We start from the raw sequence: 23,953 nt of genomic DNA, 5'->3' as shown, positions 1-23,953 counted from the left end.
CCCTCCCGCTGCTCCTCTCCTTTGTTCAGTCTCCCGGGCAGAAGGTGTTAATTCTCCCCACCCCCGTTCCTGGCTCAGGTTACAGCTCAGGTAGCTTCCTTCAAGGGAAGTCCCACATCCCCACTGCAACCCCCCTGCAACATTCCCAGGTCAAATCTGCCCTGCTCCCTGCTCCGTCACAGGGGGGCAGGTGCAGGGGGGAGGGGCTGTGCCCCTCGATGTATGGGGGGGCAGGTGGGACGGGCTGTGGGCCCCTCAATCTGTGGGGGGGAGCAGGTGCACGTGGTTAGGCGGGAGGGGCTGAGGGCCCCGGCTCACCCCCTTTCTCCCCGGTGCCCCCAGGCGGCCGAGGTGCTGCAGAAGTTTCTGAAGTCCAAGGAGACGGTGGCCCAGGCCGTCCTGCAGACGGACCAGAGCCTCACGGACAGACAGAGGGAGATCGAAGGTGACTCCAGAGCTGGGGCCCGTAGTCCTGTGACCCCCACGGCCCTATGGATCTGGTGATCTTTTGGCCCCAGACTCACCGCCCTGAACACCATGGCCCCATAGACCCCGTGACTCCTGGCCCTCATGGCCCCATAGTCCCCGTGACCCCTGGCCCTCCCGGCCCTATAGATCCTGTGACTCCTGGACTCCACAATGCCAGGGCTCTGTAGCCCCATAGATCCGGTGCCTCAGGGTACAGTCTCTGTGGCCTCCCAGGTCTGGTGACCCATAGATCCGGTGACCCCAGCATCCCATAGATCTAGTGGTCCCATGGACGTGGAGACCCCAGGGCCAGGGCTCTGGCTCCATAGATCCGGTGACTCCTGGTTGCTGATGACCCAGTGACCCCGGGCCAGGGCTCTACACCCCGAGCTCCTGGCCCTGACCATGTGCCTCCCCCCCAGCGGAGCGGGCGCGGGCCGAGGCGGCCGAGTGGGAGGCCCAGCTGAGCCAGGAGATGCAGGCCAGGACGGAGCAGCTGCTGCAGGACCAGACGCGCAGCCACCAGGAGCACGTCCAGCAGCTGACGGCCAAGATGGAGCAGGATAGGAAGCAGCTGCTGGCCGAGCAGGAGAGAGTGCTGGCCCTGAAACTGCAGGTACCTGCCCCGGGCCCCTGGGGAGCTGGGCTGCCTGGAGCAGGGGGGTGGGAGCCCCCTGGGTTCTCTCCCCAGCTCTGGGAGCTGAATGGGTCTCTGAGGGGAGCTACTCGGTGCCCGGGGGCTACCAGCGCCTCCTGGCCGACCAGCGGGAGATGGTGGAGAAATACCAGCGGGTGCCAGGGAAAGGGATCATGGCATTAATTGGGGCTGGGAGCCAGGACTCCTGGGTTCTCTCCTGGCTCTGGGAGGACAGTGGGGTGGGGTCTGGTGGTTAGAGCGGGGAGGAGAGGTGGGAGTCAGGACCCCTGGCCCCCGCTCCACATCCCCACAGCTCTGTGTCGGTGGCGCTAACCCTCGGCTCTGTCCCCCAGGAGCAGGAGCGGCTGCTGCGCGAGGGGTTCCGGGGGGAGGCGGCACGGTTGGAGCAGCAGATGCAGAACCTGAGGCAGGAGATGAACCGGCCCCGGCGCTCCATCTGCGTCGTCTGCTGAGAACAGCCACCCAGAGGACTCGGGGAGCAGGGCTGGGCTGGCTGAGACCTGGGGGGTGCTGGTCAGAGCCAACTAGGGTGACCAGATGTCCCAATTTTATAGGGACAGTCCTGATTTTTTGCTCTTTATCTTATATAGACTCCTATTACCCCCCACCCCCGTCCCGATTTTTCACATTTGCTGTCTGGTCACCCTAGAGCCAACCACTAGGGTCGTTGTACGTTTGAGGGGGGGCTTCTGACTTGTTATTTACTGAGATTTGATACTGGAAAGCTGTACACGCTGGTGTGTTATTGTAGGGTCTCTCATAAACACTGCACCTGCTGCTTGCTCTGGTTTGTTATTGTAGGGTGTCTTGGAACCCTGCTGGTGCTGCATGCAGTGCTGTGTTATTGTAGGGTCTCTCATAAACACCAGAGCTGCTGCTTGCCCTGGAGTGTTACTGTTGGGTCTCTTAGGTATTGGGCCCTTCCAAATTCACACTCCATTTTGATCACAGCCAGAAGGTTTTAAAATTGGTCAGTTTCACGTTTTCAGCTGTTTACATCTGAAATTTCACGTGTTGTACCCATGGGGGTCCCAAGCCAGAGGCATCCGGAGGTGGGTCTGATCTTTCCCGAGAGTGGCCATGCAGGGGAAGGACAAGTCCTGTCCCACCCCAGCCAATGCGGGATTTGCAGCGAGGAGCCGGGCGCTCCCAGGAGCACGGGGGAGATCAGGGCTATTGCACGGTCCGGGACATGTGTTTCACGGCTGTGAAGCTGGTAGGGCCCTACTTATGTACTCTGCTGCTGCTAGTGCATGCACTGGTTTGTTATTGTAGGGTCTCTCGTAAACCCTGGTGCTGCCGTGTGCCCTGGCGTGTTATTGTAGGGTCTCTCCTGTGTTACCAGATTTGCCCGTTACTTTGGGTACGCTCATTTATTCGGGTTACTCTTCTGGGAGGGGGTTTCTGTAATTCTATCAATGTGCTGCTTGTGTTATGTGTGTTCTCTTACAGAGCTGGACTGCTCCCTGCTGCAAGTCCCCCCCAATGGAGCTGTCCTGCCTGACCTCGGTTCCCCCGGGCTGGGCTCCTCCAGCCCCAGAACTAGACAGACAGAGACACACACACACACACACACACTAACAGAGCACGTCTGAGCGGACCGGGTTAATCCGCACTCCCAAGCTGACCCCTTATATGCCCCAGGTTCAGCACGTCCCCATCCCCACTGTCACGTTACAATTGTTCTGGTCGTAACCCCCTTGATGAGCAAACCCCACGGGATTTTTGGGCGCTGCCGGGATCTTTAGCTTAGGGATGAGGAGGAAACCAAAAAACACCCACGAGGGGGAGAGAGAGAGAGAAGCAACCGGCCTAATCATGAAAGTTATTGATTGCCAGGTAATGAGGGGAGCCACCCAAACAAAGCCGTGATAATATTAACTCTAACTTGCATTTGATTATAAAAGTCAGGTGTAGAGAACGATCACTGATCACACCAGTCAGGGTCAGAAGCTACACCGCGAGAGCGAGAGCTGGGTTCTCACCGCGCCGTGAAGCTGGAATCGATCGGGGCTCCCAGTGATGGTGGGAGCTGCGCCAGGCAGAGCCCCCAGCACGCCCAGTCAGGAGAAGATGACGTTCCCATGGAACTGATGCAGAGTTTGGATCCAGGCATCCGAGCACTCACCTGAGAGTGGGTCGGGGGTTTTGTAGGGAAAGAACAATGGAGAAACTCGGTTTGTTTAGGGGTAAACAATGGAGAATCCCAGAGTTGCTTTGTTCAGGCTAGACGTGGGAGCTGCTCATTCCTGGCTGGGGGCGATGTTCCTTCCAGGGAGCTCCCAATGCAATTAGGCAGCTTCACTATTTTGGATCCCAATAAAGGATTTATTGCTAGAATCGGTCTGATCACTGCTGTGTTGTGAGAGGCTACCGGTGCTTCTGCTTTCTCCTGTTGATATCACTCGGCTGCGTGCGTGTGTTCCCTCTGTGTGCTGCCCCAGCTCAGCGCAGATAGCTGACACAGCAGACCCGACGAGAACCCCCAATGACCACAGAGTCTAGTAAGGTACAAAGGCACCTCGGCCAGGTTTATTGCGACCCTGACACAATTTCAGTTCCCCGTAGATTACTTAGTCTACCGGGCATACTGCTAGAAAGTGCCGCTCGGCAAAGGACTCAGCTCAGTGGCGGGACTTTCCACTGCCCCCTCGGCCGGACAAAGACACCACCCCAAGGATCCATTTTTATACACAGGTACAAACAAGTTACACATCACTCCTGACGTATTGAGGTGCAACCCCTCTACGCAGCAAGGTACAACCGCTCTACGTAGTAAGGTGCCGCCTTGCACCTTGTACCTGTTGGTTCGATCAAAACAACTCTATCCATCATTTTACCCTTTTGCCCCTGTCATTGGGATGGGTCGGCCTGTTCCATGTTATCTGTGGAATGTTCCGGTATAGTGTGTCTTGGTACCATGTTTATACTGTAACTATGCAACATCAGCCCTTTCCTTGCCAGCTTCTGTGAGCAGGGCCTGCCTCTTGCTCACAGCTTAACTTTGCTTTTATGCTAGCAAAGTCTTGACCATTACTTTAGTTCAGGCCTCAGGGCCTTTACTTACTACAAGCTGGGGGTGGACAGGCGGGTTCATTGACAGCTGGAGCAGAGATCCCCCATCATGCACTGCTTCCCTGCTTTGCTGGTCCCAGAGTTCAGTGCGGTTCCTGCCTTGGAGTCTCTGTTCTCCAATCTGTAGCTAATGGAGATGTCTCCTTGTCCCATCTTCAATGCAAATGACACTTAATCCTGTCCCCCTTATCCCAGGGGTCTAGGTGTGTCTCCCACCCCCCTTCACTGCTCTCTGCAATGGGTTTTGGTTCAAGCAGAGGCTGGGGGGCCGGGTCTTTCATGAGTCAGACAGGCTGGGTACAGCGCCCTGGTTCCCCAAGCACACAGAGCTGATGGGAACTCCTGGTTTTACTTCGAGTGATTGCTCATGTGTATTCCACAATAGTTTTTCCCCTAGCAGTATCCGTAGGGGAGCGTCCCTAGGGACCCCTGGAGTGGCACTGCTATGGCGCAGAATAAGGGGAGCTGCGCGCTCCCTCCACCCTCAGTTCCTTCTTGCCGCCAGTGAAGGTGCGTTGGAACTGCCCTGCTCCAGCTTGGCTGCACTTCCCTCTTGGACTCTGTTAGTTCAGAGTTCAGAGTGCCTGTCATTAAAGTAGTTTAGTTTAGTGCGCCCAGGTGGAGCATGCCCTGTGCCCCGAGACACTTGCAGGCAGCAGATGCCAGTGAGTGGTCCACACGTGGACTGTTTACGCTGTGTGTGGGAAACCCATCTCCGCAATCGCTGCAAGATTTGCAGATCCTTCAAACTCCGACCAAGAAGGAAAGGGACGTTCGGCTCCGAGCCATTCTGATGGAGTGGGCCCTGACCCCGACACCGTTGCGCTGCTCCAAGTCGGCACCAGGTACCGCGGTGTCGGTGCGCGGTGACCCTTTGGTGCCTTCCACCAGCCTTCACCTCTCCCCATCTGCAGGACACTCCAAGAAGGCAAAAAAGAGGTCTTCTCTGCTAAGACACTGGAGCAAGCCTGGGAGAGACTAGACCCACATTGGGCAGCTCTCGGTCCCCATTGGCCTCATGGCCTCTGACTCAAGTTGAGCGGAGTAGCCCGGCCTACTTCGAGCCGACCTCCCCAGATGTCTGGGTGCCCTGCAGGCAGCCCAGGACATTATGTCTCTGCTGGTATCAGGGGCACCACCACTGTTGGCTCCCCAGTCCAGAGGAAAGCCACCGCTCGGATCCCTGCAGTAGCCACCTGGACGGTACCGCTCACGGTCTAGGGAAGGTTCCCGACGCCGTTCACCGCTCAGCGACCGCCCCATGCGCAGTCCGCGCCAGTCCCCGTCGACCCCCACCAGGTTGTCTGGCTGGGTACTGAGCAGCAGGGGTTCCAGGCACCTCGAGAGGAGAGCGTGCCCTGTCGAGACCAGGACAGATGGCACCGGAGGTCCTTGTCTCCAAGAGGCTGCCATAGCCCTTCGCGGTATGGGCATTGACACTATTCCTGTTCTTCATCTCACTCCAGGACCCCGCCACAGTCCCAGGCATTGATTGCTGGCACCCCACTGTCGTGGGTCTGCCCGTCGGAGCTGGTCGCGGAGCAGCTGCTACCGGCAGTACTCCCACTCCTCCACACTGGGATCACGGTCTCGTGGTCGGCACTGTTCCCGACGCCACCGCTCGTCCTGGTCCCAGGTTAGTGGCAGATCATATGCCAGCCTGGCCTCCCTTCGCAGTCGTCAGTTGATGGACCAGGCTAGCCAGGCTGAACAGATGAAATCTCACCCTCAGAGATGTCCCAGTAAGCTTCTTTTACAGACTAGCCTCCTTCTAGTCTGGGTCCAGCAATCACTCCCACCCCTGTGGTTACTGTCCTTTGTTCCAGTTTCTCTCAGGTATCCTTTCTCCACCACCAAAGGATATCTCTTGAGCCAGCAGAAGACAAAATGGAGGGTCTTCCAGGGGCTTAACTAGACTTTCCCTTGTGGGGGGTAGGGTGACCAGATCACCCAGGTCAAATATCGGGATGCGGAGGGGGCGGGAGGCGGAGCAGGGGAACGAACGGGGCTGGGCTGCCGAGTGGGGAGTGGGGGCAGCAGGCCCCAGCCCCCTTGTCCCGCTCGGGTCCCGCAGGGGAATGAACGGGGCTGGGCTGCCGATGCCTCCGCCCCGGGGCCGCCGCGGGATTGCACCAGCTGGGGAGCAGCCCAGACGCTGGCCAGGGGCTGGGCCCAGCGTGCGCGCTGCTGGGTCCCCGCAGCAGGCCCCGGCTCGGGGGGTTCGGGGGCGCAAGAGCCGCAGCCGCCGAGCGCCATGGCCGCTTCCTCCCCCGCGGCAGTGGGAGCTGCAGCAGCGGCTGCTCCCGCGTCCCGCTGCCCTGGGGGGAGAACAGCCCTGCCTGCCTCCTCCACCCCAACCTATCGGCGCTCCACCTCACAGCCTGGCTGCACAATGGGTAGGCCAGGAGGAAAGGACGTGCTCGGAAGGGGTTCAGGGTGTCCTCCTGGAGAGCAGACGGCCCTCCACGTGCCGAGCCTACCTGGCGAAATGGTCTCGGTTTTCCCGGTGGGCCACGGATTTTGCCCGTGGTGGCTTTGATCCAGCTCATTTTAGACTATCTCCTTCACCTTAGAGCCCAGGGCCTGGCGCCCTCGTCTGTCGAGGTGCACTTGGCAGCCATATCGGCCTTCCACGCACCGGTGCAGGGCCACACAATGTTCTCCCATGCCATGACTGGCCAATTCCTTAAGGGTTTGGATCACCTCTTCCTGTACGGTAGGCCCCCAGTCCCGCAGTGGGACCTGCACTTGGTGCTGGCTCGGTTGATGGGTCCCCCATTTGAACTGCTAGCTGCGTGCTCCTGGTCGCACCTCTCATGGCAGGTAGCCTTCCTGGTGGCAATCACGTCTGCTGATTTTGAGGGCGCACTCGACTAGGGCGCAGGCCTCGTCGGCTGCATTTCTGGCCCATGTCCCCATCCAGGACATTTGCCGGGCTGCCACATGGTCTTCAGTTCACACGTTCACCTCACATTGTGCAATCGTCTCCCAAACCAGGGAGGACGCCGGGTTTGGCAAGTCTGTGCTCCGTCCCGAGAGTCTGTGAGTCGACATTTGCTCCCCCCATCGACAGGTGGTTGGAGCTGGTGCGCGTTTGGTGCGGTAGCCAGCCATGCTCACCTGGGAAGCCGGCAAGCAGGAAATGAGATTGAAAATTCCCAGGGCTTGCAAGGGGAGGAGCAGGTTGGCAGCAGGGCAGTGGAGTTCAAACTGCTGACCAGAGCGGCAGCATGGGAATTGTGGGACCAGGGCCGGCTCCAGGGTTTTGGCCTCCCCAAGCAACCAAACAACAAAAAAACAAAACAAAACAAAACAAAAAAGCCGCGATCGCGATCTGTGGCGGCAATTTGGTGGGAGGTCCTTCGCTCCGAGTGGGAGTGAGGGACCATCCACCGAATTGCCGCCAAATAGCTGCACGTGCCACCCCTCTCCGGAGTGACCGCCCCAAGCACCTGCTTGGTAAGCTGGTGCCTGGAGCCGGCCCTGTGTGGGACACTTTCCGGAGGCCAATAAAATCAGGGAAAAAAGGCTTGGTGTTTACACTGGCTGTTTGTCGACAATAAAGGGAGGGGAAAAGACAAAGTCTCTCGCAGGGGTGGAAGTTTTTTGTCGCCAAAACTGGGCGTTTTTTTTTTTTGACAAAGTCCCATTGCAGTGTAGACGCTATCGCTGTTTTGTTGCCAAAAGGCAGTTTTTGGCGACAAAACTTGCCAGTGTAGACAAGCCCCAAGTTCGGCTGTGTGAGTGAGAGATGCGTGGACGATGGAATCCGCCTCCCGCCCCAGCCTGTCCTGACAAAATGAGAAGAGCAAAGGTGCAATTGAAACAAGATCAAAGCCAGGGGCGAGGCTGAAAGTCACATCTGCAATGGACGGGGGATCAATCACCGAACCCAGAGGCAGTGTGACACAACCAGACCCAGAGACTCTGGTTCAAACTAAAGCCTATAAAAAGGATGGGGGAGATGGGAGACTTTGGGTAACGTTCTGCTGACAACATCGAAGGGCGTCGGTGCGTCCGACAGAGACCGGCTCTTCCTCGTGCCCGGCGTTCCTGGCCAGTTACTGCCATGGGCTGCAAACCCCAGCTATGAACTCAAGCTATGTCCAGGACTCGTAACCATACAGCAGCTGCAGAACATTGGATGTGTGTGTGTAGGTATTAGATATTAGCTACTGGTTATAAATTACATTGTGTTCTCCTAATGAACGTGGCCTATTGCCTTGTTCCCTGAAAAGAGCCTGTGAATTTTTATCAGCGTAATACTGCTGGTGGAGAATGCGTTGGGGAGCAGCATCGTCTCCACCATTATTTTAAAAACTGGGGTGCACACGCCAGCTTTAGTGAGCTGGCACTATAGGAAAACGATTGGAAACGTTCAGTTGATTAAGCACATAACCTCTGAAGGAAACGGGAGTTTAGGTCTGGATATTATTCCAATAGTGAAATTGCTCTTCTAGGAAATAGCGATTGATATTTGTCAATTCGGTTTTGTGTTGTGGTTGGTTGTTGCTCACAACTGATGGGAAAAATGTTTAAGAAAACACAGTCTAAAGATATCCTTAGAGACAGGAAACGTTGCCTTTTGTACAGGAACCCACGCCCTTTAAACAAGTCTTACAAAGCTTTGGACGCAGCCCGTGGGCTGAAGGGGGCTGGGAGATGTATGCACCGTTTCAGATTTAGCGCCTAGGCTTGCACGGTATATAATCCTGTACCTGCCTACTCCGATCAGAGGGATTCAGCAGCAGTCTGGCTTTAGTGGGACACATGCAGGGACTTCTACTCCCACTTGACATCCTGCCGAGGGGAGACTGCCTCCCTGCTTGAAAAACTCACTCCTATGGAGAAAGAGGCAGAAAGCTGGAAAGTGATAGCGACAGGGGTGCAAACAGAAAGAAAAACGGTTAGAGGAACAAGTTGGGGAAAATGGAAAAACAGAAAAAGAAAATTGAGTTGTAGGGCATGATAAACAAGGACAAGGCAGGGCTCTCCCCGCTGATCACAGCCGAAGCGACTTGCTTATCAAACCCCTTACACAGAGGCTTGGATTCGAACCGCCGTAGCAGCGGTGCCGGCAGGAGAATGGGACTTTGATGCCCCTGGGTGGGGGACGCCCCGTGGGAATGTAGCGAGGGCTGGGAAAGAGAGACGGGGGAGCGATTCTGAGCCCCAGGGCTGGTTGCAGCCGTTACCAGAATTACCGTAACAGAAACAGACATAGCTGCAGGGACTAGCACAGCCAGTCCAACCGTCCCCGTAGCAGCAGCGGATCTCCCAGCGCTGGCACAAATGCTGGGACCCCTTAGCCGTGAACATTTCCCAAAACCGACTCTGCGTGCGCTATAATGGGCAAGCAGAGAACATGTAACAGGCCCTGGGCTTCACTCCTCATGTCAGCCCGTGCGGGCCCAGAATGACAGCGAGTCACTGAGCGAGTGAGAAGAGAAAACGGAAAACGAGACTTTCTTCCCCCTGTTTGCGAGCCTAGGGGAACAAATGGGTCACCACCATCCAATGCTGCAGGCGGCCAGCATGCTGCAGGAACCTAGTGAAGGCCCCGAAGGGGACCCCTCCCGCTGGGGATGAATGCGGGTCACGGCAGGCATCACCTCCCCGGAAACACCCACGGAGCACCCGCAAGTATGCCTTAGGGACCGTGCTGCGAGCTCAGCGTGTGGGCACCTGAGCACCCCGCTAGCACGACGGAGCGCCGAGATCTGGTCACACAGCTCCCCGCTCGCTCTGGCCTCACACGCCCAAGAGAGGAAAGAGCTCCAGCAAATGGGCGCGGCAGGATGGGACTGGGGGCTTCCAAGGTCGCTGCCGCGGATGAGGGAGTTATAAGCAAGGGGGGCATTGTTCATGTTCAGACCCCCGGCCTTCTCAAAAGAACCCCAGTGGTTCCCAATGACATGCAGGTGGGGGTGTGACGAAGTGGGGGGGTTTTTTGTTTTCTGTGGAGTTTCAATGGTTTGCATGCAGAGGGGGTGAGTCCGTGACAGGGAGACAGAATTCCTGGGAGTCCCAGATCCGCTGACTGGCTTGGCGGGCGGTAACGCGACAGGGAGGTGATTGGGAGCACTGGGATGGAGCCCCAACCTGAGATTTAGTCCAAGAAGCCCTAAAAACACAGGATAATCAGGGGTGTGTAACGAGCTGTGACAGGCCCAGACCAGTGGGGTACAGGAGTCTGGTAGAGGGCAAATATACTGGTCACTGGATGAGTAGTTTTCTGTTCCCTGAGTGACCAGAGCAGGGGCTGCACTAGAGTAATCAGGAACCTGCTAGAACCAGTTCAGGCAGGCAGGCTAATTAGGACACCTGGAGCCAATTAAGAAGAAGCTGCTAGAATCAATTAAGGCAGGCTAATCAGGGCACCTGGGTTTTAAAAGGAGCTCACTTCAGTTTGTGGTGGGAGTGTGAGGAGCTGGGAGCAAGAGGCGCAAGGAGCTGAGAGCGAGAGGGTGTGCTGCTGGAGGACTGAGGAGCACAAGCGTTATCAGACACCAGGAGGAAGGTCCTGTGGTGAGAATAAGGAAGGTGTTTGGAGGAGGCCATGGGGAAGTAGCCCAGGGAGTTGTAGCTGTCATGCAGCTGTTACAGGAGGCACTATAGACAGCTGCAGTCCACAGGGCCCTGGGCTGGAACCCGGAGTAGAGGGTGGGCCCGAGTTCCCCCCAAACCTCCCAATTGACCTGGACTGTGGGTTCTTCCAGAGGGGAAGGTCTCTGGGCTGTTCCCCAAGCCACAGGGTGAATCTGTGAGGAGAGCAAATCCGCCGATAAGCGCAGGACCCACCAAGGCAGAGGAGGATCTTTGTCACAGAGCGTAGCCGCAAGTGCCACCCAGAGCAATCAGAACTCGGGGGGCCGCTGGACACGATATAGGGGCTCACAGGTAACACTTCATGGGATTCTGGGGGCGACTGGACATTTCAGTGCAGCAGGAGAATCACGCTCTACTCTGGCTTTAGCTGATCCCGGAGCCACCGTCTCTCTGATTAAAGCTGCCCACAGGCGGGGGAGAAGGTGAAGGGAGTGACGTTGAAGTGCGGCGGCGGGTTCGCCTCACTTGGCTCCGTGGCTGGGTCGCCCTGCGCGCAGTCTGCCCCTCGCCCTGCCCAGAGCTGGCAGGGCTTGGGGGGTCTGAGCTGAGGGGAAGCGCTGCCCTGCTCCGGATGAAAACACTGCTGGGGGGCCGCGGTGTCGGCTGTGGTGTCTGGGATCCCGGCAGCCTTTGGAGGAGGTCCCACGAGGACTCGCTGTGGCACCCTCCTGCCGCAGTGAACCCCACGGAGCTGGGAGCCGGGCCGCGGCAGGTCCCCGTGCGGCCGGACGTGCACAGACCGAGGTGCAGAGGTTGGGGCTCCTCCAAGCGCAGCCGAGCCCGGGATTGCTCCAGGCTGACCCTGCAGACCGAGTCTGACCCTCCCTCCCGAGCCCAGCCGGGGATTTCCAGCAGCAGCTCGTCCTTTGCAGGGTTCCATACGCCCCGGTCTAGCCTCTCTGGGCAGCGCCCGCACCTGGGTGTCCTTCCCTCTGACGGTATCCTGGGCAAACCCGACGGAGCCAGACAAACCCGACTGAAGTGACTTTAATACCTTTAGGGTCCACTAACTCCCAGCCCCCCCAACTCTAACTCACCAGACCCTCCTCCCCTCCCAGAGCCGGGAGAGAACCCAGGAGTCCTGCTCCATGTCCCCCACAGGGGATTAGGTGCCCGCTCTGGCCGCAGGATGGGGGCACAGTAGAGGGGGAGCAGGCCAGGAAACAGCAAACTGCTCTCAGGGTGTGGAGCGGGCGAGGGGGTGTCCCAGCATCCCAGCCCGTGTCGCTCAGTGTGAAAACCTCCCTGGACACACAGGGCCGGTCTGGGAAGCCCCCCAGGTTCCCCCCAGCCAGCACCCTGGGAAATCCGCCCGGGTTGCTCGGTGCCCAAACCACGGGGATTGCGGCAGGTGCCCGCCTGGCCCGCTGCTGGCATAGGCCGTGCCAGGGGGTTGTCCGGCCCCAGGCCCAGATCCTATGCTGGGGTAACTCCGCTCCATGGTGCCTTTGCGGCAGCTCCCCACTGGTTCCAAACCCGCCCGGCAGGGCCGGGAAAATCCCGGCAACAGGACGTTTAAATCTGACTGGACCTACTGCTCCCTGCGGCACGGAGCCCCCTGCCGAGCCCCCCGCCCCTGCGGCCCGACCCCCCCCTCCGAGCTCCCTGCCCCGCTCCCTGCAGCACAGCGCCCCCCTCCGAGCTCCCTGCCCTGCTTCCTGTGGCACAGCGCCCCCTACTGAGCCCCCTGCCCCACACCCTGCAGCGGGACATTCCCAGCCAAGCTCCCCGCCCCTGCGGCATGGCACCCCGCACTGCTTCACTGGGCCCAGCGCCGCCAGAACATCAGAACAGCCAAACTGGGTCAGCCCCATGGCCCATCTAGCCCCAGATCCTGTCGTCTGAGCGGGGCTGGTGCCAGTTGCTTTAGAGGAAGCAAATAGAACAGGTCATCAGCACGTCACCCATCATCCCCTGTCACCCATTCCTAGGGACACCCAGCGCAAGGGCGTCTGTGACCATCCTGACTAATAGCCACTGAGAGACCGATTCCCCCAGCAACTCATCTAGTTCTTTCTGAACCCTGTTCTACTTCTGGCCTCCACAACATCCCCTGGCAGTGAGTTCCACAGGTTAACGGTGCATTGGCTGAAGGAATGCTTCCTGTTGTTGCTGCCCATTAATTTCATCGGGTGGCCCCTGGTTCGCATGACATGTGAAGGCACATTTCTCTGCGCCAGTCATGACTGTACAGACCTCGGTCACATCCCCCCAGGCGTCTCTTTTCCAAACTGACCAGCCCCCGTCTTTTCAATCTCTCCTCATAGGGAAGCCGGCTCACAACCCCAGATAATTTTGTGCCCGTCTCGGCCCCTTTTCCAGTTCTAACGGATCTTTTTGGAGCCGGGCGCCCGGAACTGCCCGCAGTGCTCCCGGGGTGGGCCGGGCGGCCCCTGGCCAGCAGCGTGATGAGTGTGTCTGTCCGGTTATCCCTTCCCACCCCCCACCCCCCGGCCTGTTCGCTGTTCGGGGGGTTGCTGTGCATGGAGCGGATGTTTTCAGAGAAGTGTCCATGATGCCAACTCACAGACCAGGCCGATGATCCGGGTGTGGCAGCTCTAAATCCCCTGAACGTGTCAGAGTCAGATGGAAACCGAAAGCAGCCGGAGCCTTTCTCAGCACAGGGCTGATTCCGGGAAACCCGGTGGTGGGGGAGGCAGGGAGGGTTGAGTCTCTCCGAGCTAATGACCCCGGCTGACCCTGCAGCCGCCCAGCTGGTGGGGACGACCGGAGCCCTTGGGGCCTGCGTCTCCATCCTGGGAGTGTTTAACCCCGGGTTTGCCATGCCGGGTTTCCAGGTGCAGAGGCAGATGCTGGCAGTACAGGGACCATGACACACAGCACAGCGGTCCCAAGTGCATCTAGCAGAAGGCTTTGCTGCAAAGCCTCCGCTGCCCCCCTGCTTAGAGGGCAGTGTGTGCTGGGCGTGGATGCTGTGTCCAAGCTCAGATACAGGCACTGCCTCACCCCCCTTTGCCTCAGTTTCCCTCCCCAACCCACTCCCTGCAGCACAGTGCCCCCTACAGGCCCCCCACCCCACTCCCTGCCACCTGGTGCCCCCTACTGACTCCCACCCCGCTCCCTGCAGGCTGGCGCCCCCTACTGACCCTCTGCCCCACTCCCTGCAGCCCGGCGCCCCTGAGGACTGCACTGGGGCCAGCCCTGACTGTGAGGGTTGTGGAGGGGGGCAGGTGGGTTAGAGCAGGGGGGGGCTGGGAGCCAGGACTCCTGGGTTCTTTTCCCAGCTCTGGGAGGGGGGTGGGGGCTGGTGGGGGGGGGGGGGGGGGGGAGCGCGGGGGGCGGGGACTCACCTGGGGGGGGGGTTCGCCCCCCCCCGCAGGGGTGGGGCGGGGGGGCATCTGGAGTCTGTAGCCGGTGCTGTGGGACCGGGGCCGGGGTGGGCGAGGGGCGGCGCCCCCAGGGGGTCGGGCTGGGTCCCGGGTCCCTGGATCCGAAGCGGTTAAACCGGCTCCACCCGCCGCTTTCGGTTTCCATCTGACTCGCCCCGTTTCCTGGCTCGGCTCGGCGCCGCCCGGCAAAAGGGGCGTTGGAGGGAGACCGAGCGGACCCCGCGCCCCGGGCAGGTGGGTCCCGGCTGCTCCCCGGCCCCGGGGGGCTCGGATCCAGGGGGTCAGGGCTGGGGGCGGCCGGTCCCGGGCGGGGCCAGGGCGCCTGGGGCATCGCCCGGGCACGGGAGCTGCTAACGGGGGGGCTGGTCCCAGCCCAGGGCGGCTCCGGGTGGATTGGGGGGGGGACGGGGGTTGCCCCCCCCCAAGCCTCGGGCAGCCGGAGCGCGCCGCGCAGGGGGGGCAGGAGACATCCCCCGGTGCCGGGCCTCGGAGCCGCGTCTGGACGCTCCGGGGGTTGCCAGGCGCTGGGCTGAGCCAGGGCCCGGCCCGGCGGGGAAAGGGACCCGCGGAGCGTGGCCGGTTCACGCGTGGGCTGCACGGGGAGCGCGGAGCGCCCAGTCCCAGTGTCTGTCCTGGAGGCGGGATCCCGGGGTAGCGTTAGTCTGGGGCTGTAAAAAGCGACAGAGGGTCCTGTGGCACCTTCCAGACTAACCCACGGATTGGAGCAGGAGCTCTCGTGGGCACACGGGCATTCACCCACGAGCGCTCCTGCTCCAATACACCTGGGAGTCTCCTGGAGGCCAGAGCAGGTGTCAGCCACAGGAAACGCGGTGGGTCGGATCTCCCTGGGGCCAGGAGGGCGTTTGACACCGTTCCAGGGGAGAGACGATGGGGGTCAATGTGAGACCGGGAAGTGGTGAAGGGGAGACGACGCCGGGTCACCCCGAACGGGGAACTGCCAGGCGGGGAGTCACTAGCGGAGCCTCTCACGGATCCCTCTTGGGACCGACCGTATTTCACCTTTTCATTGCTGCCCTTGGCCCAAAGGGGGAGTTTGCGGCTGACACCGAGTGGGGAGGGATTGGCAGGGCGGGGGAGGACCGGAATAGCCCACACGATGATCTGGGCGACCCTGTAAACTGGAGGAACAGGAACGGGGTGAGATTTAACCGTGCGACGCGCCAGGTCCTGCAGTTAGGGACTAACAAGCGGAGGTGACAGTGGGCCGATGCGGGCCAGGACGGCAGACCCAGCGGGGGGAGAGCAAGAGGGGCAGCTGCCCCCGGGCCCAGCGATTTCAAAGGGCCTGGGGCTCCCGCCTGCTGCTGCAGTGGCCAGGAGCCTTCGGCCCTTCAAACCGCCACGGGAGCCCCAGGGCTCCGGCCATGAAGGGCTGGCTGGGGGAGTCTGCCCCAGCCCTGCCCCTCCTGAGGGCCCAGAGCCGCCCCCCCCTTCCTCCGCAGCAGGGGGCCCGGGTCACTGGCAGGTTTGAACTTGTGTCCGTGGTGGAGTCTCTGTCACTCGTCTGGAACCCGCAATCTGGGGCCGTCGGTGACTCAGCCGGAGGTTGGGGTCTGGTACCAGGGCGGGGGGGAGGTTCTGGGGCCTGCGAGGTGCCGGGGGTCAGATTAACTGATCACAATGGGCCCCTCTGACGTCAGGGGGCGTCTCTGAGTACGAACAGACGTGACGATTGTAACCCAACCGTGTCCCCAAGTGACGTGCCCCCGGCTGTCAGAACAGGTTCGGATTAAATAAATAAAAATAAATAAATAAAACAAAATAAATTGGAGCCGGGCGGGGCTAAGGGTTCGGTCATTAGACACCAGCTCCCACCAGCGATGTTGCCTAAGTAGCCCCCGGCCTCACGGTTAAATTTGTGCCCCCTCTCCGTCTGAAATAGTCCCACTGTGGGCAGGCCCCATTGGTCTGGCTGGAGCCACCTCCCCAGATACAGAAATCAAACTACACCGCTGTGGGCTGGGGGAGCCGGTGGGGTCACCCCGGGTCGGCACCGGGGGGAAGTGGGGGAGAGCAGGGTCTGACCCGGCTGCCCTAACACCTCCCCCCAACCTCTGAATGCTAACCCGGCCTCCTTCACTGTGCCTCTAACCCCATAGCTAAACCCCTGCCCCATAGCCCTAACCCCACAACTCTACCTGCTGTCCCTGTAACTCTACCCCAGAACCCCAGCTGGGGGTCTGCAGCGATGCCCAGGAGCGCCAGGGCTTGTCTGCCCCGGGGTGAAGTGCCGCGGGCAACGCTGGGGTCCGTACGCTGCACGGGGGGCGGGTGCAAGGGTCTCCCACAGTTTGGGGGGCCTGGCCCTTGTTTCATTGCCCCCCTGTGACGAAGTGGGACTGTTCTTAATGTTTCCTCTGAATACTGTGTGGGTGCCTCAGTTTCCCCTATGCATTTCTTAAGTCTCTAGGTGATGGGATAAAGGCCAGTGTGCATCAATCACTGACACTCTGTCTCCCTGGCAACAAATGGCCAGGGCCCTTCCCCCCCGCCCCCTGCAAGGGAATAGCTAAAGGTGAACAAAGAGATCAGGTAAAAACAACAAGGAGTCTGGTGGCACCTTAAAGACTAACAGATTTATTTGGGCATAAGCTTTCGTGGATAAAAACCTCACTTCTTCGGATGCATAGAGTGAAAGCTACAGATGCAGGCATTATATACTGACACATGGAGAGCAGGGAGTTACTTCGCAAGTGGAGAACCAGTGTTGACAGGGCCAATTCAATCAGGGTGGATGTAGTCCACTCCCAATAATAGATGAGGAGGTGTCAATTCCAGGAGAGGAAAAGCTGCTTCTGTAGTGAGCCAGCCACTCCCAATCCCTATTCAAGCCCAGATTAATGGTGTTAAATTTGCAAATGAATTTTAGTTCTGCTGTGTCTCTTTGAAGTCTGTTTCTGAAGTTGTTTTGTTCAATGACAGTGACTTTTAAATCTGTAATAGAATGACCAGGGAGATTGAAGTGTTCACTTACTGGCTTATGTATGTTACCATTCCTGATGTCCGATTTGTGTCCATTTATTCTTTTGCGGAGGGACTGTCCGGTTTGGCCAATGTACATGGCAGAGGGGCATTGCTGGCACATGATGGCATATATGACATTAGTGAGATCAGGTGACCTCCTGGCCCTGGAAAGCGACAAAGGCAAGAGAGGAGGGGCTGGAGGGGGTTTCAGTTTGGAGCTAGCTGGGGACTAGGAGTGAGGGCAGACGTGGGTGTCTGGCTCGCTGGGCCCCAGAATGGACCAGGCTAAGGGGTCCCATTCTCTGTACCTACAAGTTCTGTTTTAGACCATGTTCCTGCCATCTAATAAACCTCTGTGTTACTGGCTGGCTGAGAGTCACGTCTGACTGCGAAGTGGGGGGGCAGGACCCTCTGGCTGCCCCAGGGCCCCGCCGGGGCGGACTCGCTGTGGGACGCGCACGGAGGGGCAGATGCTGAATGCTCCAAGGTCAGACCCAGGAGGTGAAGCCGTGTGAGCTTCTTGCCCTGAAGACGGTCTGCTCCGAGGGAGAGGAGGCTCCCCAGAGTCCTGACTGGCTTTGTGGGGAGCAGTTCCAGAGCATCGCCTGGGGACTCCGGGACACCCCCCAGGTCTCACCCCACCTCCCTGCTCTGTGTCCCGCAGGCCGCCCCCCCCAGCGCGATGGAGATCCCCATGCCGGCCCCCATCTGCCTGATCGAGAACAGCCCGGCGGGGGAGCTGCGGGTGCAGCAGGAGGCGCTGCAGGTGCTGTCGGAGATCTCCCAGCCCGTGGTGGTGGTGGCCATCGCCGGGCTGTACCGCACCGGCAAGTCCTACCTCATGAACAAACTGGCCAGCAAGAGAACGGGTGAGAGACGTGAACCCTGCCCCCGGGCGCCAGGACTCCTGGGTTCTCTCCCTGGCGCTGGGACGGGAGTGGGGTCTAGTGGGTCAGAGCAGGGGTGGGTGGGTAGCCAGGACTCCTGGGTTCCCTGGCTCTGTGACTGTCCCAGCTCCGCCCCTCTCTCCCCAGGGTTCTCGCTGGGCTCCACCATCCAGTCGCACACCAAGGGCATCTGGATGTGGTGCCTGCCCCACCCCCGCCGGGCCGGCCACACCCTGGTGCTGCTGGACACCGAGGGGCTGGGTGATGTGGAGAAGGTGAGTGCTGGGGGGCAGCGTATGAGAATCAGCCAATTTGCAGAGCAGGATGGAACGCCCCTTGGGATGGAACGCCCCTTGCAGTTCCCAGGGGCTTCTGGGACTTGTAGTTCCCAGGGGATGCTGGGCATTGTAATTTATGGCAAGGCATGCTGGGAAAGAGGATGGGGTATTTAAGGAGCTCCCGCTGCTAAGGGACAGACTCAGCGAGCCCCATGTAGGGGAAGGAGGGGCTGTCTGATGTGGGGCTGATGCCCTCTGAGGGGGGCAGTGCCAACGCCGGGATGGCTGGGAATGCTGTGGCGAGCCTGGAACGGGACGCCCAGGGGCACGGCTGGAAACGCTTGTCCTGCCCAGGGAGAGCTGTTGAAATATTGAAAATGTTCCCTGTCCCGAATCATGATGAAAAGTCAAAAAGGGGGGTGGGGAAAGTGTCATGGCTTGAAAATCATAAACGTGTCTGGGTCCAGGTCACGCAAAAAACTTGGATAATTTTCAGACATTTCATTTTGGTTGTCTACTTTTTTTTTTCTTTCTTAATTTGGTCCAAATTTACCAAAACATTGGCAATGAGATGTGATTTTACCTTGAGAAATGGAAAGTTTCCGGTTAGACAAACGGTCAGTTGGGCCATTTCTACAATTCTGAAACTTTTTTCCCAATAATTTTTCAAGTTGGGAAATTTGCCTGAAGCGACCCTGTTTTGCTTGTGATTTTGGTATCAATGATTCAGTGTTCTCCAGTGACAATTTCCCGACTTGCTGTAGTGATGGGGGCAGGGCTGGCATTCTGGAGAGCCGGGTTCATATCCCTGCTCCACAGACCCCCGGTGTGAGCTGGGACTCAGTTTCCCCACCCCGGCTGCCAGAGGAAGTGTGACAATAAATACATTCGCTCTGGAGGTGGGGCTCAGACACAGCCGATAAGCTGGAAGGGCCGGTAACGCCAGCCACCAAAAGGCAAAATAAAGTTGGGACCCGAAAAATGCACGAGAGCAGCTGGAAACCCCGCGCCCTGCAGTGGGGGCCGCTGCATCTGAACCCTGTGGGGTGGGGAGGTGTCGCCTTCCCAAAGCTTTAATGCAGCCACATGGGTTGGAAACTTACTTCAGTAAAAGGGGAGCAATGAGCGCTCCCGCCCCCTCCCGTGCCTCCGGGAGCTGGGGATTTCACGGGGTGTGTGGGGGGAAATACCCCAACCCCAAAGAGTGACTCTCTGTGACAATGGTGCCCGTGGGAGCCAGCTGAGGTCACTCAATCAGGGTGAACTGCAAACAGAACGGGGCAGAGAAACCCCAAAGCTGGTGGATATTTCAATATTTAGATTTACCAAAACAGCTTCTGTATTACCTCCCTGGTTGCTCAGAAGTCTGAACAACGCAGTTCCCTTAAAGTGCCCAACCTCAGGCCCCCATCCAGGTACCCACGTCAAAACATGATGATTTCTGAAACTCTTATTTCATCATATAAAAGAAAAGGTTCTACCAATCCCCAAGGACCAGCCACGTGCCCAGGTCAATGTATAACCTAGATCTTACCCCAAAATCCCGCTTAGAGCCAATCCTTGTGAACTAAACTAAAATGTATTAAAAAAGAAAAGCGAGAGAGTGTTGGTTAAAAGATCAATCTACAGACAGACGTGAATTCAATGCTTGAGGTTCAGGTACAGCAGAGGTAAGCTTGTCGTTGCCAAAAGTCCTTTTAGAAATAGTCCAGAGGTTACAGTCCCATGTCCATGCTTAGGGTGACTCCAGTCAGTGACTGGATCTCAATCCTTATAGCTCAGGCTTCCCCTGCATGAACCTTAAGCAGACCTGCGATAAACAGGATCAGTTCCACCTCCAGCAGCCATTCAGTCCTGGGTGAACAATAGACTTCTGAGCTAACCCCTTGTCTTCCCAGTATCCTGGTCATTAACACAAGGGCATTTGGCCATTCAGCAGTTCATAGACAATTTACCACAGACTTTAAAGAGACACATAAACAATGCCACTACTTCAAGGCTCTCCTAAAAGTCAGCCTTCCCTTTTGATCTGTGCAGCGATGGCGCGGGGAATAGACAGGAGCTGGCTGGTTACAGGGTTAGCATCTAATAGATAGAAGTAAACGGATCGAGCGAGTAATTACGTCCAATTTCTAACAATCCACCTTTGCACTTCGAAGTTCTATCCTCACTAGCATTGAACGGTCCTAATGATCATTTGCAACCTGTCCTCACCTGCCTCTCCAGGTTACTCTGGGTCAGCTGGCCTGCGGGATGCGTAACCCTTTCTGGCTGTGGGCCACACTTCAATGAGATGTTCTCTTATAATCAGATAATGTCATACGCTCCGAGCTCCAGGAACGGGAATTCACTGTGGCCTGGGGTGGGACTCTGGAGAGCTGGGGGCTGATCCCCTGGCCAACCCTCCCCTGTGCCTCAGTTTCCCCATCTGTGCCATGGGGCTGGTGATCCCACCGTGCTCTGTGATGGGCTGTGAGCTCTGCGGCTGGGACGCGCTCGGGATGGTGATGGTGGGTGTCGTTCCAGGGCGACGCAAAGAACGACACATGGATCTTCGCGCTGGCCGTGCTTCTCAGCAGCACCCTGGTCTATAACAGCATGGGCACCATCAACCAGCAGGCCATGGACCAGCTGCAGTATCCTTGCCTGCGGGCCGGGGAGCTGGGTCTGAGGGCTTGGGGGGCCCCATATCCCCAGGGAAGGGCCTCGCGGTTCCCTCCAAACACTTCACCCCCAGTGAAATCGTGACCCTCAGCGCGGGGTGTGCACCACGGCCCCCTCTAGTGGCTGCTCTGCATGATGGGATAACAACCCACTACTGCCATCAGCTAGCAGAGTTGCTCCTTCAGCTCCAGTGCTGTAGGGGGCTCCTCTGGACCCTGGAGGTGGTGGGTTCGACCCCTGCTTCTGAGGGTTGTGATGGACTATCCTTCCCTTCCCCTTGTTCATTCTGAGCCCCTGTCGCAGGCGGGGAGGGGAGGCTCTGAGGGAGCAGGACCCCCTCTTTCAGGGGGCGCCACACTTCTGGTTCCTTAGCCAGCCTCCAGCTACGTGACAGAGCTGACGGAGCGCATCAAGGTGAAGGCGGCGGGCAGGGGCAGCCGACAGGAGGGGGAGGATTCGGCCGAGTTTGTGCGGTTCTTCCCGGCCTTCGTGTGGGCCGTGCGGGATTTCACGCTGCAGCTGGAGCTGGACGGGCGGGAGATCACCGAGGACGAGTACCTGGAGAATGGCCTGAAACTAAAGCCAGGTAGGGGAGCGGTGCTGGCCCCAGGGTGGCACTAGGGGGCGCTGTGCTTGCAGAGGGGGTGACTTTTGCTCAAGACAGAAACCCAAGCTGTTGACACCTTGCGGGGGTTACCGGTCCCTGGGAGTTGGGGCGTTTGCTGTCCTGGCCACATTGCAACTTGGACAGTTCCCCGGCTCCCCTCAATCCCCTGTGGATATCGGGGTCTCTTCCCCCCAGGGGAATCTGTCCAACAGTCGCCATGCTGCCCCCCAGAAGCAGCTGCATGTTGGCACAGGGCTGCTGTCCAGCTCCCGTCTCCTCCCCAGGCAGCAGCCAGCGAGCCCAGCTCTTCAACCTGCCCCGCGAGTGCATCCGCCAGTTCTTCCCAGCCCGGAAATGCTTCGTCTTCATCCAGCCGGCCGGCAGGAGGGACCTGGCCCGGCTGGAGGAGCTGCGGGAGGACGAGCTGGAGCCTGAGTTCCGGGAGCAGGTGGCCCAGTTCTGCCGCCATGTCTGGGAGATGTCGAAGCCCAAGACCATCCCGGGCGGCCACGTGGTGACCGGGGCCAGTGAGTGTCGGTAGCCCTTGGGCCGGGGGACACTGGGGTCAACGTGGCTCATGGGGTGCTGGGCGGGATGAACTGAGCTGGGAGGGGGTCCCTTGTGGCCAGCACTGGTGGGGTCAGCACTGGAGCCTGCGCCCAGCTCTGGGGTGCGCGGTTAGAAGGGCTGCTGGAAAATCACGAGGGGTGGAATAAAGCCCGACAGCAGATCTGGTCAGTGGATCCCAGGGGAGATGAGGAGGCCTAGATAGCAGGGTGGGTGCGTCTCCCCGGGGAGGGACGCCCGTGTCCCGAAGGGCCATTGCTGGGGCCCTACCAATTGCACAACCATGAAAAATGTGTCACGGACTGTGAAATAAGCCCTTCCCCGTGAAATCTGATGTCCCCTTGTTCCTAGGAGCACCCCAGCAAAGAGCCCCCCGTGCTCTGGCAGGGCAGGGGGGGCAGGACTTGTCCATCTCCTGCACAGCTGCTGGGGGGGATCAGACCCACGTCCACCTCCAGGAACCTCCTGTGGCTGCTGCCTTCAGAGTCCAGCTCTGACCCCTGCACAGTCCCGTCTTGGGTCTGCACCCCCGTGACAAATCTGAAATGTCAGATTTTATCATCTGAAAACGTGAAATTGACCAATTTTCAAATCCTATGGCTGTGAAATTGATCGTGAATTTGGTAGGGCCCTGAGCCATTTCTCTGCAGAGAGAGGCAGAGCAGGGCCCCACGCCTGGGGAAACGAGGCAGCAATTGCTCATGGAGAGGGGGTTTTAGGGTGCATCTGGGGTGGGGAAGGGGGCACATCCTAGGCTCGGTGTCTGTCCTACAAGGAGGGTCAGGGAGCAGGTGGAGTCCTGGAGAGTGTGGGAGGGGCTGTGCTGGGCCCCCTGGCACTGACCCTGCCCCCCTCCGGCTGTGCTGGGNCCCCTGCCCCCCTCCGGCCGCGCTGGGCCCCCTGGCGCTGCCCCTGCCCCTCCGGCCGTGCTGGGGAACCTGGCACTGCCCCTGCCCCTCTGGCCATGCTGGGCCCCCTGGCGCTGACCCTGCCCCCTCTGGCCGCGCTGGGCCCCCTGGTGCTGACCCTGCCCCTCCGGCAGTGCTGGGGAACCTGGCGGTGACCTACGTGGACGCCATCCGCAGCGGGGCGGTGCCCTGCATGGAGAGCGCGGTGCTGGCCCTGGCGCAGATCGAGAACTCGGCGGCGGTGGGGGAGGCCGTGGCTGTCTACAAGGAGCAGCTGGGGCGGCGGGCGGCGCTGCCCACGGAGACGGTGCAGGAGCTGCTGGAGGTGCATGCCCAGTGCGAGCGGGAGGCGCTGCGGGCGTTCATGGCACGCGCCTTCAAGGATGACGACCGCCTCTTCCAAGGGGAGCTCATGGTACGGCCCCTCGCGCCGGCCCCGGGGGTTATGGGATAGCTGCCCCTCTGCGGGATGGGGGGATGGGGCTCCCTTGCACCCTGGCCCCCTTCCATGGGGAATCTCCCAGCCCCAGTGTGACAGGTTCCCCCTGGGGAGCCACCTGGAATTGGGGTACCACAGAGCCCCCTGACCCACCAGCCTGGGCTCCCTCTCACACCGTACTGCTGTGACAAGCTACAAAGTCCTCCAGCTGCACTTCCACCAGCATCACACAGGTCAGGACACACCCAGCTGCCAGGGCCGGCTCTACATTTCTTGCCGCCCCAAGCGGCGAAGCAAACAAAAAAGCGGCTGCAGCAGTGCTGCCGAAGAAGAAAAAATGAAAAAGCTGCCGCCGAAGTCGGAGTGCTGCCCCAGACCGGACGCAGAGCCGCCCCTCCAGATTTGCCGCCCCAGGCACCTGCTTCCTTGGGGGCTGGTGCCTAGAGCCGGCCCTGCCA

The 23,953-nt window shown here is 59.4% G+C and overlaps 1 protein-coding gene across 1 annotated transcript in view; it reads left to right on the top strand.

The window, feature by feature from the left end:
- The window catches only part of LOC117869534 (guanylate-binding protein 1-like), a 65,142-nt gene extending 41,381 nt beyond the window's left edge, over positions 1-23,761 (top strand). The window contains exon 14 of the mRNA XM_034756450.1: positions 23,191-23,761. Coding sequence (XP_034612341.1) covers positions 23,191-23,510 — 320 coding nt within the window. The 3' untranslated portion in view covers positions 23,511-23,761. The remainder of the gene's footprint in view (positions 1-23,190) is intronic.
- The last annotated feature ends 192 nt before the right edge of the window (positions 23,762-23,953 follow it).

This window comes from Trachemys scripta, chromosome 24 (assembly GCF_013100865.1).
Source record: "Trachemys scripta elegans isolate TJP31775 chromosome 24, CAS_Tse_1.0, whole genome shotgun sequence".
NCBI classification, from domain to species: domain Eukaryota; kingdom Metazoa; phylum Chordata; order Testudines; family Emydidae; genus Trachemys; species Trachemys scripta.
This window is presented reverse-complemented; position numbering and strand designations above follow the sequence as displayed.